The sequence below is a fragment of the Panthera onca genome, chromosome B1 (assembly GCF_046562875.1).
Source record: "Panthera onca isolate mPanOnc1 chromosome B1, mPanOnc1 haplotype 2, whole genome shotgun sequence".
Classification (NCBI taxonomy): Eukaryota; Metazoa; Chordata; class Mammalia; order Carnivora; family Felidae; genus Panthera; species Panthera onca.
Window position 1 is genome coordinate 179,429,389 of NC_138342.1, and position 15,506 is coordinate 179,444,894.

The 15,506-nt window shown below is 45.6% G+C and overlaps 1 protein-coding gene across 13 annotated transcripts in view; it reads right to left on the reverse strand.

Annotated features, from left to right (window-relative positions):
* Positions 1–262: 262 nt before the first annotated feature.
* DLC1 (DLC1 Rho GTPase activating protein) overlaps positions 263–15,506 on the reverse strand; it is a 514,092-nt gene continuing 498,848 nt past the window's right edge. For all 13 annotated transcript variants that reach the window (XM_078445401.2, XM_060653097.3, XM_060653095.3 and 10 more), the window contains 10 exons: positions 13,703–15,126; positions 13,019–13,195; positions 10,395–10,554; positions 10,075–10,273; positions 8,051–8,264; positions 6,341–6,455; positions 5,574–5,792; positions 4,537–4,754; positions 3,630–3,803; positions 263–2,876 (listed from right to left, as the gene is read on the reverse strand). In XM_078445401.2, coding sequence (XP_078301527.2) covers positions 2,756–2,876; positions 3,630–3,803; positions 4,537–4,754; positions 5,574–5,792; positions 6,341–6,455; positions 8,051–8,264; positions 10,075–10,273; positions 10,395–10,554; positions 13,019–13,195; positions 13,703–15,126 — 3,021 coding nt within the window. In that variant the 3' untranslated portion in view covers positions 263–2,755. The remainder of the gene's footprint in view (positions 2,877–3,629; positions 3,804–4,536; positions 4,755–5,573; positions 5,793–6,340; positions 6,456–8,050; positions 8,265–10,074; positions 10,274–10,394; positions 10,555–13,018; positions 13,196–13,702; positions 15,127–15,506) is intronic.

The window sequence follows — 15,506 nt, forward strand, 5'->3', positions numbered from 1 at the left end:
CTCTTCTAAAAGGGATATCAGTTTCCAAAAAACAAGATTGATTAAAATTGCATCGCAAAGAACTCTTCAATTTACCATCAGCGTCCACAGCCCCTATATAGGGTCTCCGCACGTCTTCACCAGTTTATACTTTAAGATCCCATTAGGTGTGACAATGTCCACTCTGTACAATCTCAAAATGGGCAGTGATGAACCAAAGCGAGGGCTTAGACGGCATCCTAGATTCTCTTCCTTTTCAAGTGACAGAAGCTAATTCAACCAGTTCCATTTAGCAAATAATAAATTTATTAGGTGCCTACAAGTACAAAACGCTGAAAGCCGCTGTAGGGGGTTATAAAGATGTGGAGGAGAGCCCTGCCCTCAAAGAGCTTACAATCTAGGTGATGAGTCACAATTAGTAAGTTGTGGCAATATCACTTTAGGTGACTTACACAGAGTTCTTGGAACATTCACATCCTCTGAATTCTCCTGTTGTCAAATATGTTAAGGAATCCTTTCCACAGGAAAGCTGAACAGTGGGAAAGAGACCTTTTGTGGAATTAAACGGTGACCTTGGCTTTGCTTATATGAGCATCTTACTCTTCCTGGTTCCTTATTCTTATAACTTTCTCAGCATCGTTTCCTAACGACCTTTGTTAGGACAGCATCTCCATGCTTCCTGAACCTTCACTAGGGTTTCCTGTTTGTTAGTGAGTGGCTCAGTTGCAGTTTGGCCTTGAAATTATTTGCAGTCCCATTTTTCCTTCAGCAAATCTGATTTTCATTTTGGCTGATGCCAGGATGATATGCTTTGCAATCTGTGGTTCTAAGGGTAGGCGTGAGATGCGATACAAAGGAAAGCAGGCCAGACCTTTCCCTTACTTTAAACATTTAATAGTGCACTTACGGATTATATTCTGTACAGATATAGAGCAAGTTATAAACCTCTTCTTTTATTTTTTTTTACTTAGACTGTATTCATGTAAAGTGTATTTACATTAGGAAAAAAAAAAAAGCATTGAGGTACAAAACCCAAAAGAATATCTGAGGTATAAATACAAGTATATTTTAAATAATAATTTTTGTCATGCTTTATCTAGGTTTGAAAGCACAGTGGACATGTGGACATGTTTCTTTATCTTAATAGAATGGTATATACAACATACAATCTTACAAATCTGAAAGCTATTAAAATTGCATATACAAGTATATCTTCATAAGGAACACTGATATCCAAAATACTCAAATTTTAAAACTCTAATCTTCCCCCGCTGCAAATTCTTCAAAGAACCTTTGAAATAACACTGACAATGGTAACTATAATATGTTATAACAAAATAAAACTCCTTCTTACAACTCTCATTCATACATTATTCACTTTTGATCCATACAAAATAAAGTCACTAATACTGTCTCATGAGTCAATCTTCATGGTTACGGTAAAACCTGTATAAAGACCACCCTTCCAAAAAACGGTGCTGGCACTTTTTTTGGGTTTTCTTTCTATGATAGCTATTTTCATTTACCACTAACATACATTCCAGGGGCATCATTATAAAGGGGAAGAAAAAGAAATGTAGGGAAAACAAAGCCGAGGGGGGAAAAAAAAAGTCACAAAACCAGAAAACCTATTTGCTGAAAAGGACAGATCCAATTACTAAGTATGGGCAGCTTTCAGAAGCGCTACGAATAACCAGAATCCACGCCTGTTGTTAAATTTTAATACCTTGGTTTAAATTTACAGGGATTTCCTTGGGACAGACGTAGTTTCCTATGTTTTCAGTATGTCTTCAAGAGTTTGGGTTCGAAACATGAAAATGCAAAAAATTCCAGCAGGTAAAAAGTTCTGGGGCTCGACTGAGGAGATGTTAGAGTGTTCAGTTGTTACATCTCGACTTAAAAAACAAACACAAAAACACACAATAAAACTGTGCTCTGGAGCTAGTAAGGGTGGGGAAGGGGGTGGCGCGGGCGGAGTTTCTTCCCTGACCTGATCTATACTGGGTAAAAAGTGTATCACTATTTGCAATCAGATCTAAAGACGTACTGTGTTTGAGACGGGACAGCGGAATCAAGCTACTACAATTACTTTAAGGAAAGAGGAGGTTGGTAAAAAAAGGAATGTGCTTAATGACTTGGAAAAAAAATAAGTGGGCGAGGGTTTTGGGGTTCCCTTTCTGCATGGATCCATGGGCAGTCAGATATTCCAGGTTAAACTGAACCTGACGCATCAGTATCCTCCTGGGAGGCATCTCAGTGTGCCAGACACTGTGTTCCAACGTATACATCTGTGCCATTCGACCAGCAACAAACACACATACACACACTCCTCTGTGCAAACCTTTCTTTGCTCATCTCAGTGAGAAACATGTCAAAGAGTACCAACTATTCCAGTGGATACGCCAGTCCCTCAGCACGCTGCAAATAAAATGACATAGGTACACATACGCCAGAATCACAAGAGAATGAAGTATCTTCATTATTTTTCGTGATGTATTTATAGTTTTGCTTCTCAGAAGCAGTTTGGATAAGAATACTTTTTTTTTTTTTTTTTTTTTGCACAGTCTTACATATTCCAGTCAAGGTCTGTACTCTAGACCTTAAACAAACAGGAAGCAGCTTTGAAAATGTCTTAAATCACGAAAAGTCAATTCCTACACTCCAACTTGTCGTTTGCTTTGTTTCAGATTAGACTCAGAACGCATTCTTCCAAGGACTGGCAAGAATTCTAGAAACAACTATCCAGATGGCGGACGCAGTCGCTTGGCTTCAGTAATCACCTAGATTTGGGGTCTTTGGTTTCAGTGTTCTGATTATTGAAAGAGTCTCGGATCTTCACAACTTCAGCTGCACACAAATGTCCGAAAGATTTTGTGTACCACTCTGGCATGTGGCCCCTATAATGGGAAGGAAAAGCACATGGAGTCTTCAAACTGGAAAACACTGAACTAAGCTGGAGGGAATTCGGAATACATTTCCATTTCTTGATCCAGAAACCTTGTAAGTAAAGATCGTATTCCAAGATAATCTCCTGGCACATCTGTTACACCTCTGGAACCAGAAGTTTCTCAAGGAACAACATACTGAGTACAGATATTGAGTGACATTGTTTGGGAAAAGTTTTAGCATATAGAACAAAAACAGATTACAGTCGCACAGACAGTTGAAAAAGTACTGAGATGTAAAGACTTCAAATGAGAATTTAACCACTTTGGAAAGTTTTTTAGAGGTTCATGTTTTTGTCTGTATTGCTGTATTTCACAAATTTTCTAATAGGAACACACATTCGTCAATGGCACAGAGCACAGGCCTAATTAATTACTAAAAGGGTATGTCATATATTCAAGTATCTTTGAATGTAAAATGAGAATCATCTGCCTGCTACTTCAAACTCTCATTTCCTGTGGCTTTAAATTCATGTCAGAACCAAAGTATTCGTGTTGCTTTAGTACCACATTCTCTAAGGGATAGAAATCAGGAAGCCATCCCCCAAACACCAAGAAACACGAAGGTGTTACTTTACAAAAACTGCTCTTTAGGGAACAGACAAGACACAATGATGTGTTCATTTAAGCCATTCTCTGTGTCAGACAAAAAGTCTCATCTCCTTCATGACCCTCACCGTGTCAGAAATTAGAATCAGAACGTACCTTAAGTCGGCTCTGCACATGTAGGTGAGTTTGGATTTCCCTGACCCGCAGGGTTCGATCAGATACCTGGACAGGAGCACGTTGACTCTCACCCCCACCACAGGTGCCCGGTCGTGATCCACAGAGGTGAGTAAAAGGGCACATGCCCCCTTAGGTAAATTAGTCCTCCATGTTCTGCAGAAACAAAATCAGAGTAAAAAAGATGGAATTTTCTGGAAGCCAAGTTTAAAATGGGGCCCCACTCTCAGAAGCTAAGGGGCAGGATCGGTGGCTACGCTGTGTGACCCAGTCCTGGAGACGGTATCCTTTGAACTATTGTGCAAGGGCTCTTGAATGAGTAACTCTGTGCAGAGTCACTATAGTGAGTATATATTCACATGTCAGTTCTTTCAAAGAGAACCAATTTGAAGTGTGAATGAAAACCATTTTTACATTTCGCAAATGGATTTGTACATGGACATCCAGATCAGGGTTGCTCTATTGGAAAGCTCTGGACTAATGACGGGACATTTCCTCAAAGATTTCTGGAATTCCTCTTTCAATCATGTCTCCAGAGAATTTACGAATTACATATAATTCAGCTTTAACCACAGCGCACTTGGGACTTAAATGTTATTTCCTGGCTTATGCATTCACTTGCTGTTTCTGGTGAGAAAAATCTATCCTTAAAGGGGCAAGAATCTGCTACCAATGAGCATATTCAACTGAATGTGCCTCTGATTCTGAGTTCAGTTCCAAAAGTGTTCCAACCATTTTCAGCGATGGACACACTGTTGGAATACATACGGATACACTTCCCATATTTGCAAGGGTCCCACACCTTCCGTTTTACATAATTTCACCATCTTGTCATATTCAGTGACACCAGGCTCATCCTTGCCACGGTAATCATTTTGGAAACTCTCACCTCAAAACAACGTAGTCCCGGGCAGGGTGGGGCGCCATACTGTTTTGGACATACTGGTAAATTTCAGTTTGGCTGTCTAGGATTTCAATCACTTTTGAATCCAAAAGGTCTACATCCCAGAGGTGCTGCTCTTTAAGTAGGCGCTTTAAGATCTCCTCAGGCATAGCAGGGATTTCGATGGTTGACCTCCAAAGCCTCAGAGGCGGTCCTTCGCTCACCTGAAAAGAGGATGCATTTTTCAGTGCTACAATTCACACACACCTACACTTTGAAGGCAAACTGCCAGCTCGATTTATGGTCACGTGTTTAGGGGCTAATTACTATCTATATGCTGGTGTTCCCAAGTATATTCAGGAGCAGGCCAGAAAGCCTGGCCTTAGACTAATTTTCCAGTCAAAATTATTAACATCTGTTCTCTTGGGGCCTCTATTAGAGTCAGTGCAATAAAATCAGATGATTTACATACCCATTCTAAAGCCTCCATGGCCATCCAGACACTCCCACTGTTTATTTCTTCTCAAGGTGGTAGACACAGGACCAAGAAATACTATCACGGGCCTGTCATGCTGAACCATACAAGATGCCCCTGTCTTCAAGGGGCTTTTAGTCCTAACAAGTTAATTTCTCCCCCAAGTAATCTCCACTCATTAAAGGGCCAAGAGAAAAGTGGCTGAGAACAGAGGACAGTGCAAGAGGATTCTGAGCAAATTATGGAAAAATCTGATCACGTCATAAAACACCTTAAAGCCCAATACCACTAGTAGAACATTCCAGGGGACTCTAGTGTGATTCTGTGGCCCCAGAAGATTTCATTAGATGGTCGGATTCCTCTGACAAGTGTATTTATTATTCCTTGCTGGACTCTTCCACTCTTACCTGGGGAACTGAATCACCTGGCTGCCCAGATCTACAAGGGAGGGAGTGGGTGACAGATTCCCACAGACAGCCGTGTTAACAAGGCCACAGGGTCTCATCTCTGATGAACCTGAATCCTGACCACTGGAACCCAACTGGCTGACAGTGGGGGCAAGACTCACTTTCTTATAGGACAGTTCAGCCTGCTCCGATGTGGAGTAGCTGACCCAGCCCTTAAACTTCTCCTTGACTTCTTTAAACAGGCTATCCACACAGTCCTGGAGGAAGTGCTGGTAGTCAGCCGACTCGTCGTTACGCAGGCGTCCCAGTGCTTCTAGAGTGAGGGGCTTCAGCTCCTGTTCTGTGTAGGAATTCCGACATCGACTCATTTCCTCGGGAACCTGTGGGGGGTGTAAGGGACAAAAAGGAGGTGAGTCTGCCTGTACTGTTCCTGTTGCCCAGCAGGGGAAGCGGCAGTGCAGGAGCCGCGGACTGGGTTCTCAGGGAGGTGCAGGCGCCCCCACTACTCTCTTTCCAGCCGACCTCACGTGCTATCGTGAGTAGTGAGAATACGAACAGATCACCTCCCTGAAGGTGTCCAAAAGCCTATTCTCACGTGAGGTATTCTTGCGCTTTGGGAAGGCACAGTAGAGGGTAAATGACTAACCCAGGGCTTGCCTCTCAGATACAGAACTTAATTCAAAAATGTGTTGCTTTTGCTTCTTAAGTAAAGGGGTATGGAGATAGGTGAATTTCATTAAACACATTAGCCCTAATGAGCTTATATGTTATAAAATAAGATTTTTTTATAAAAGAAACAAAAAAGACCTTCTCCAGCCATGTATATACTCTCCAGCTGTGTAAAGATGTGAGCAAGCATGGTGCCCACGACCTGGTCCTAACTATCGGAGTTCTCCTCAACCGAGCGCCAAACCCCCTGACGCCTCACCTGGAAGAGCTTCTTGCATTCGGCAATCATATGGGCCAGCCCCTGCGTGGCAGCGAGGTTTTCATTCAAATCTTTCTGATCTGGTTTACCCAAGCTTTGTTTCCTTTGCATCACCCTAGGCAGAAGAGAGAAGGGAGGGGGGAAGACTCAAATATTTATATGTTTTTAATTAATGTGTTATTCCAGGAAACCCAGAGGAGAGAAAAAAACTATTTTACTGGAGCCTATCTGTTCTTAAGAAGTTCGGGAGAGCTTCACTTTGGTCACAAAAATTCCTGTTTTATCAGCCGAGCACACACACACACAGAGACAAAAAAAAACCCCAAAAAACGAAACAAAACAAAACAAAAACATGAAAGGGGCGGTTTTCAGTGAGATCCAGGCTATTTAAAACCATCACATTAAACAGGTTCCCGTTTAAATAGGACAGCCCAGAAGGTCTCTAGGTGGTGGTGGGGAGAAGAAAGGCAGCTTGCAGGGGTGCATAGATGGGAGGCACTGGATGTTGCAGTAAATGGTGTCACCATTCTTTACGGTTTAAATAAATAAAATCCTCTCCTGAAGGTAAGGGGACAATCCATTGTTTCCTAGAGATTTTGTCTTAATCTTATCTGATCTCTCTCTCCTGCTCATCTCCAGTTCCCTATCCTATTGAAGATGGAATGCATCAGTCCACGTGAGAACCAGATAAAAAGATACTGTACTATTTGGCTTTTCAGAAGCAAAGCTCACTTCAACTAGTAGAACCAGGTGGTATCTGTAGCTAAGGAATATGTGTCAAGCACCTTTAGAGCTGAGGAGAAGGGTCAGCTGGATGGGTTTCACATTTGGGATTGTGTCCAGTCGGGGACTCCTTTCTCACCTACTCTGCTGTGAGGCCCGTACGTGAAATACTCACATCAGTAAGAAGCTTCAACTGGCTCTGCCATTTCCCCTTCAGATGTGGGTAAGTTACCTATTAAACTATTAAACTGACCCTCCCTGCAGTCTCACTGTCCTCATGTTAAAATAGGCGCTGCCAGTATCTTCACCTCTTAGGATCCTTACAAGGATTAAATGAAAGAATGAATGTCAAGGGTGTAGTCCTGTGGTTGGGTCAGAGTAAGTCCTGAGCAAAAATCAGCGTCTGTTAGTTATTTTCCAGATTCTCTGACTTCTTCTATGGCCACTCCCAGCTTGTATACATCTAACGAGAAACTCTGCACACAATTGGCCTGGGCCAGGTCTAGCTTTGAGGCTCCACGCTATCCTTAGTTCTGATAGATCCAGCTGACTGCCTTACAACTTGCAGCACAGGCTGGGGGCTTGGCTTTGTTGACTCTGCAGAAGTCAAGGCAGCAAGGGCCTTATCCCCATCCAGTTTTTTAGGTCAGCAAATCCTCATGATCCTTTGCTGGCAGAAAGTTTGATGGCAACGTCACAGAGGGCACTGGGGGGGGGGGGGGGTTCAGGGAAAACACTTGCCATAGAGAAGCACACATCCAAATTGCTCTCAAAGCCTCGTTGTCACTAGACTGTCTGGAAAGTTACGCCCCCAGGGCTGAGAAGAAAGGAGGGAAGTAAGGGGACCGTGAAGGATGGAGGCCAAACTCCTTTGTGCTTGACTCGAGTGTGAAACCAACGAAAACCCAGGGACAACTGAGGAGGAAAGGTAGGTTGCGTTTGTTGGAAGAACAGAGCATGTGTGTGCATATCTCTTCTGACCCGTACCTTGGAGAAGAATTCTCTCTCTTCAGGGTGTTGAGGTGGAAAAGGGAGGGCGCTAGGCACACAGCCAGGTTGGTGGGCGTCATCTGGTTTTCTTTGACGGCGGCCGTGACATCGCTCAAGAAATAAAGGAGCGTCTGTAGAACCTCCCGGTTCTCATCAGGCAGGAGCATAATGGCGGCCTTGATCGCCTGGAGGCGCTGGTCCTTGGGCACACCTGTATAACACAGGCATTTCCCCCATCAGCTCGGTGCTTTTCCACGCGCATTGCAAGGAAACGTCCCAAAGCAAACACCAGCACCAACGACCTCGGCCCAGTCCTGAACAAGCGCTTGCAGAAAGTGTACTTGAGGTTAATATGGAAGAAATTAGGGACGGCCACCAGCGTCACTGCCCTCAAGTATTTCCTGCCTGTGGAGGAGTTAAAAAATTTTCAACACCCACAATGCCAATATCCTAAATCCACCTCAGAGTTCAGCTCCAGATATGATGCCTGTTCTTTTGGTTTTTGGAATAGCTTTTCTTTGCTAAGTGTTTTTTTTTTTTTTGCAACTCCCCAGTTTACCATTCTCGGTTACTGAAAACACAACACACAGTTATACTTTTGTGTAGTTTCAGTGAAAAACCTTATTGAAGACATGTACAAGGGGATAAAATCTTTCTTGGCCTTTATACAAAGGGTCCAGTATCTCTGGGGACCTTCCATAACTAGAACTGATCGGCTCATTCGTAAAATGGAGAAAGCAAGCTGCTAAAAGAGTCAGCTGAAACAGATATTTTTACTAGCGATGTTTTTAAGTTTTAGAAAGCATACTGAGAGGCTATTACAAAAATATATGCTTGAGAAATAAAACCAGGAAAATGACATACATGTAGAAAATGCGGGGCTCAACCTTCAGGTCTCCTTTACTCGGCAAATCTGCCTTTTAAGAGGCATGTAGTGGAAAAATCAAGTCAGTCAAGTGCAGCTCCGTAGGACAAACCGATTAACGGCTCCATGGTTACAACACATAACAAACACCTTGGTGGGGAAAATGTGACCTGTGTTTTCAGAAAATCTGAAAGGATGAAACAAATAATGAAATAATCCAGACCAGCTCCATTTCTCATAAGATGAGGTCCAGCGCGCCAGGCTGGAGACAATTTGAGCACGGAGAGAAGCTGCTTCTATATTACATGGCTGTAACACCACACGGAGCCAAGAAAAACACGGGGCCGTAAAAGCCATAATCCTGATCTTGACCATTAATTTAGACAACTGTTTGCTTTAAGCTTTACTTAAAAGTGAGAAGGGCATGGGTATTGTTTTCCCAAGTATTTCTGGCAGAAGGGGAGATGAATAACAGAAAAAGATTATTTATTCACTTTCCAGCAAGATAAACCACACAGACACCTGTGACGTTTTAAACACAGCAGGCCCTGCTGGAGAGATGAGAGTCAACTGAAATATCTTGGTACCTGCTCTTTTAAGCATCTAAGGGAAGACTGTTCTAGAAACGAATGAAGGAATGAGCTCCTGGATCACAATGTAAAAATGTGTAATTGCTTCAGTAATTAGAGAATGACGATAAGGGAGATTTATTTTTGCATTACTCAACAGGTACACAGAAACCTATCCCACAAACCAGGAGAAAAGGAAGAAAGAAGTTGATGACGTGTGTTTCCAAGAAGGTCATCATGTGGCTCTAAAAGAATGGCATCAAAGGAAGCCAAGGTGGGGCGCCTGGGTGGCGCAGTCGGTTAAGCGTCCGACTTCAGCCAGGTCACGATCTCACGGTCCGTGAGTTCGAGCCCCACGTCGGGCTCTGGGCTGATGGCTCGGAGCCTGGAGCCTGTTTCCGATTCTGTGTCTCCCTCTCTCTCTGCCCCTCCCCCGTTCATGCTCTGTCTCTCTCTGTCCCAAAAATAAAAAAAAAAAAAAAAAAAAATACTTAAAAAAAAAAAAAAAAAAAAAAAAAGGAAGCCAAGGTTTCAGGTGGTCCCACTTTTCCCCAAGGCCAACGGCGTTAAGATCAAAGAACACTCACACTGGTAGATCTGTAGAAAGGTTTCCGAGAGTTTGTTCGTCATTAGTGGCTCAGGAAGGTCTCGAAAATACTGCTTCAACATGTCTGCTACATCATAAGCAGACTGTCCCTCGTAGCTGACACAATCTATGGCACTTTCGTTCATCTGGCGCAGAGCCTGAATCCGGGACTTGACACCCGACTTTCTGAAGAGCCCAACCTGTTGGAAGAAAAACATTAAATGGCAAGACAGAAGCCGCATTTTCACTACAAAACTATAAAAAAGAAGCATGCATCTGAGGTCCCATGATTCAGCGGGGCCTGCACAAGGCAGTTCTCACCTGATCCAAACAGTGGTTGCGGAGGTAGCGCATGGCCTGCTGAATGCTCTGGGGCAGGGGCTGTCCTGTGCGCTGCACATTGACCGTCAGAGGGACCCCGAACACATTCCGGTCCTTATAGTCTGGAACCTTGATCCTTTTCATGAACTTGGGCACAGCCCTATTTAAAGAGCAGGTGGGGGGAGGTTATGTTTATTTGTCTGTAGACCCTTAATCCATCTTTTGCAGGTAAACCCTGTGAGCTTTGTATCCGTGCTACTAAGGTGGCTACTTAAATTAAATAAAATGACAAATTTAGTTCCTCAGTTGTATTAGCCACAGTTCAAGTGCTCACTAGCCATCTGTAACCAGTAGCTGCCGTCTGAGCAGATACAGCACATTTCCACCATCACAGACAGTTTCACGGGACAGTGCTATTCTGGATCTTCTGAGAGTTGGGGCTCTGAGGCCCAGTAACATTTTCTCCACTGGGGATTCTTCTCCCACTATTAACTCGGAGAACTGGGTTTATATCCTTAAGGGAGCTGATGGGCTTCCTTACAAAATGGCGGCACAGGAAGGCACACGAACAGAAAAGAACATTCAAGGCCCTAATTTAGGAGCTTCATGACAGAATTTGAAAAACACGTTCCCATTTGTCCTGTAGATGGGCAAGAATCATTTCTAAGTTCTTGATGAGATACAAAGTATTTAGGGTATAAAAAGGATCATGTAATGCCGGAGGAGAAAATAGCAAATACGTGATGTTGGTCCAACATAATGAGAACCAATTCCAGAGCTCAACAGTGGGGGCCAAGCTAATGACCCGAAGTCAAAATAAATTCTCCTGCAGATGACCCTGGAGAATATAACATCTTTAGGTTTCTAGAGGAAGATGGAAAAGAACAATGAAGGTTTTGTGAGCCTACCCCAGGCTCCCTGGAGTCCTGAAACCAGGTCCAGCCCCAGAAGTATATGGAGCAACAGGAAACCGATGTCATGCATTTAATGCTGTCAAGCAGAAATTTCAGCTCTACAAGTGACCTCTCTAAACGGGACAAGAAAGGGCAAGGCCGAACAGGAAAAGAACTTTGTGTAGAATTTCTCCCTATTCCATGGATCCCACAATGTGAGGCTTTTACATTTGGTTTTGACTCACTGGAAAAACTGACCAGAACTCAAGAAGTATTACGGACTTTCAGATTCTTGAGGGTTTGGTGGGAAGGGGGGGTGGGCAACTCAGAACCGAGAATGTAAAATATGCACTTTTAAATAGCCAGCAGGGAAAATATGACTCTACGCACAGAGGAACACTGCAGAAGACAGACTGCTTTGACTTCTGAGCGCTCGCCAGCAGCCACGGCACGTTACTGTTTATAGCCCTACGAAAGGTAAAACTAAAGCGTAGAGCCAAATTTGTATTTCCATACAGTAAGTTTATGGTATCATGGCCATAAGTGTGCATAATACTTGCTTTGTCGGGGGGAAAAAAGCCAGCGGCGGAATGTGCAAAGAACACATTACGATCTCCACCGAGAATCTGAAGCATGCGGGGATAAACCGGTCAATACTTATTTCTGTCATTCAGAACAAACAACTTCTGTATTTAGCAAGGCTCACATAATAACAGCCTTTGAACGGGAGGTGCTTTGATGCTGAAGCTAAACTCACTACGAGTCCTGAGGAGACGGGGGGCTGGAGAGAGAAACAACAGTTCTGCTGCTTTGCTGACGCACCCCGGCCCCTCTGGTTTGCTCCAGAGCGCTACTGAGGACATGGGCTGCTTCTCTGTTTTTATACAAAGCAGTGAATCCAGATGATAAACACTCAGATTAGGGAAAAGGCTTAAGGATACCCAGCTGACACTGTGAAATGCACTTGGATGTCAATCTAGAGACAGTTCTCTGCTTTGCACTGCTAGCAGAAAAATTAAGGTACACACACAGTGGGTCACATCCGTGGCCCATCCAGCCTAACGATGTCCATCTCACGTGATACACACGGAGGGCCGCAGTTTTAAAAGTAATCATGAACAGTTCATCTGAGGGATTTTACCTTCGTGTGTATTTAGTCTGTAGTATCTTAGAGGAGTGAATTCCTTACGTTTATTATTCACTGTTGAAGTGTCTTTGTTAGAAACATAACCTAAATTTTTTAGCACAGGGAGATTTTTGAGCGATGCTTCAAATATTTCCATCAAGAATGATTTCTAAACACATACCTGGAGAAGGTCAGGAGGCCCGAACTGTACAGTAAGCATTTCACAGTTGGTCTCAACATCCTATGACCTGAACATTTTTCTTTCCTTCCTTCCATAACATGATCTGATCGGTACATCTATTTACCCACCGGGGGCTCTTTCTAACACAGGAAGGAGGTGCCTGTACAGTGTGACAGAACAGCCACACATTCTCACTCCATCTACTGGCCATTTGTCACTCCGGGCACTGAATCTCCCTCCACCAATCCCAATGCTTAGTCGCCAAAGTTACACTGGCTTGAGCAGTATCAGATGTGGCCTCAAGAATGCAGGGATTACATTTGGATGATAGTCGAAAGGCATTCATAGAGGATGGATACCTTCAGCTTCAGGGAGCTGCCCCAAAACATTTCCAATTAGTTGACTGAGCACAGTAAACTCTTACCAGCTAAAACCGTGCTTATTCGAAGGCGTGTACTTCTCCAGCAGGGCGGTTAACTTTAGGAGCGAGTACTTCTGCAGCAGGTTCATCTGGGCCACAGACTGGCAGTTAATCTGCAGCGATACAGAGTTTAAGCTCGGCCGATGGGAGCTCTGGAAACTGTGCCATCGCAGTCTGTGCCTACGGGAGAGGAGCAAGGGGAGGGGTGAGTATAAGAAAGAGAAGCAGGGGAGGGGTGAGCACGAGGGAGAGGAGCAAGGGGAGGGGTGAGTACAATGGCTTTTTAACAGGTACACACAAAATCAGCGGTGGGCTGCCTGCTGGCCTCTTAGGAACCGAGAGAACTGACTTCTACTCCGTTCTTTTCTTCCCCTCCCCACCCACGATAAAATACACATTACGTAAACGGCCATCTTAACCACTAAGTGACAGCTCAGGGGCATAAAATCTCTTCACGCCATTGTACAACCATCACCACCATGCATCCACAAGACTTCCTTCCTCTTCTCAAGCTGAAACTCCGCACCTATGAAACAACATCCACCCTTTTTGGATGTTAGGGCCTCCTGATCTCTTTCCTTAGGAGCTCACAGGGCCAGGAATGCCCTAACCCCATGTCCCCCACATGAGAGCAGCAGCAATCCCTTTCCGACCTCCCCCACCTCCAGAGGGCAGCCAAGCTCTCACCTATTGGACCTTGTCAGAGAGGCCCCAACCCCAGAATCCCTCCTTTCCGGGATGTCGGAGGGCTCTTCCGGCTCGTTCAGTGAGTTGCCGGTACTGTCCAGGTCACTGGGCGTGGCTCGGTCGTTGTCCACATCCAGGTGTATCTGTTTGGGAGACGACGGGCACGGAGAGACCGAGTCCAGGGCTGAGTCGGAGTCTCCCTCGTCTGAAAACTTCTCCGACCACTGGTTGACTATCCTCTGCATCCCCTTCACGTGGTAGAGGATGTCGTCCAGCTCGGGGAAGATGTCCTCGTTCTCCAGGTCGGCCAGGTCACCCGAACTGGAGTAGAGGATGGAGCCCGGCACGTTGTCATAGATACTCAGGCGGCTGCTCATGGAGCTGGACGAATTGCGTCGCTTAAGCTCCTTGGGGCCGTCGCTGCCGTTGTCCCTCCGCAGGCTGATGTGGCCCGGGCCGTGGAAGCTTCCGGTCCTCCAGTTGACCGAGCTGTTCTTCCCTGACGGAGAGAAACTGCCGTTGGAGAGCGCCTTGGGGAAGGTGCCGGGCTTGTGATCTTCCGGGATGTAGAACACTGCGTCCTCTGGGTAGGTCTCGCGGTTCTTGAAGTTCTGTTCCATGACGTTGTTGAACGTGGACTGATTGAACGGATCGAAGCCCTCCAGGTACATGCCCACCCGCTTGTTGCAGGCGCTGAGGCTCCGGGTCCTGGTGACCGGGCTGGGCGTGCTCACGGCGCTGCTGGTCTCCGACTGGCTGCTGCTGCTGCTGGTCTGCGTGGAGTTGGAAACGCTCCGCTTGCGAACCGCGGGCACGTTGATGTGGTTGCCGTTGAGCGCGGAGATCTCCACGCAGTTCAGCTGCTTCAGCTTCTCCTCGTCCATCCCCTCCTGCAGGATGGGCCCGCTGATGATCAGCCCCAGCTTGGAAGGCGCCTTGTGCTTGCCGTGGTGCGAGCCCTTGAGCTTCAGGCTCTCCATGCGTTTCAGCAGGCTGCGCGTCTTGGACTTGGCGTTCTTCTCGTGGCCTTTCATGCTGAAGCTGAAGCTGGACAGTTCCTTGGGGGAGGGCAGGCTGCAGAAAGAGTCGTCATTGCCCACGAAGTTGCCGGAGGAGCACACGCTGATGACGGAGTTCGTGCGGGGCGTCGCCGCGTCCCCGGTGTGAGGCGCGTGCACCGGGAGGCTGCCGGTGCTGCTGAGGCTGCGGACCGAGGCCACCTCCTGGCGCTCGCTGAGGTCCGTCAGCATGCTTTCATGGCTCGCCGCGTTCTTCAGGTGGGCATCGTCGGGGGCCCCGGGGGCTGCGTCCTGCTTTGAAGAAAAGACATCAAACTCTTCCAGCCGGGACCACCTCTTGCTGTCCCTCTGGAAAGTCCATTTGCCGCTTATTGCACAGGGCTCGTCCTCGTCCGAATCCTCACTCTGCAAAGACAGAATGGAGGCATTCATCGCTGGGACCGGCAGACAGCAGGGAGCGGGGACGTGTGCTGGGGGCCGGACGCCTAGGACCCGGCTCATGATACGCCATCAGTGTCAATTCCCCCCTTTGTATCTTTATTTTATTACTTATTATTATGATTATTACTTTATTGTTCTTTTTTTAAATGACAAAGATGTATGTTGGAGGTCAGGACTTTGACAGGAAAAAGCCTGACCAAGTGTTTCAAGCTAAATAAGAATTGTTTTGTAGAAACTGTTGGATCTGTAGGCTGTTCTTTAAGTGCTCACAGAGGAAAACTCCAAGATCTGTGAAAATTCCAGGCATGCAAAATATTTTGAGCTGGAGTCAGCAACGGGTAGGA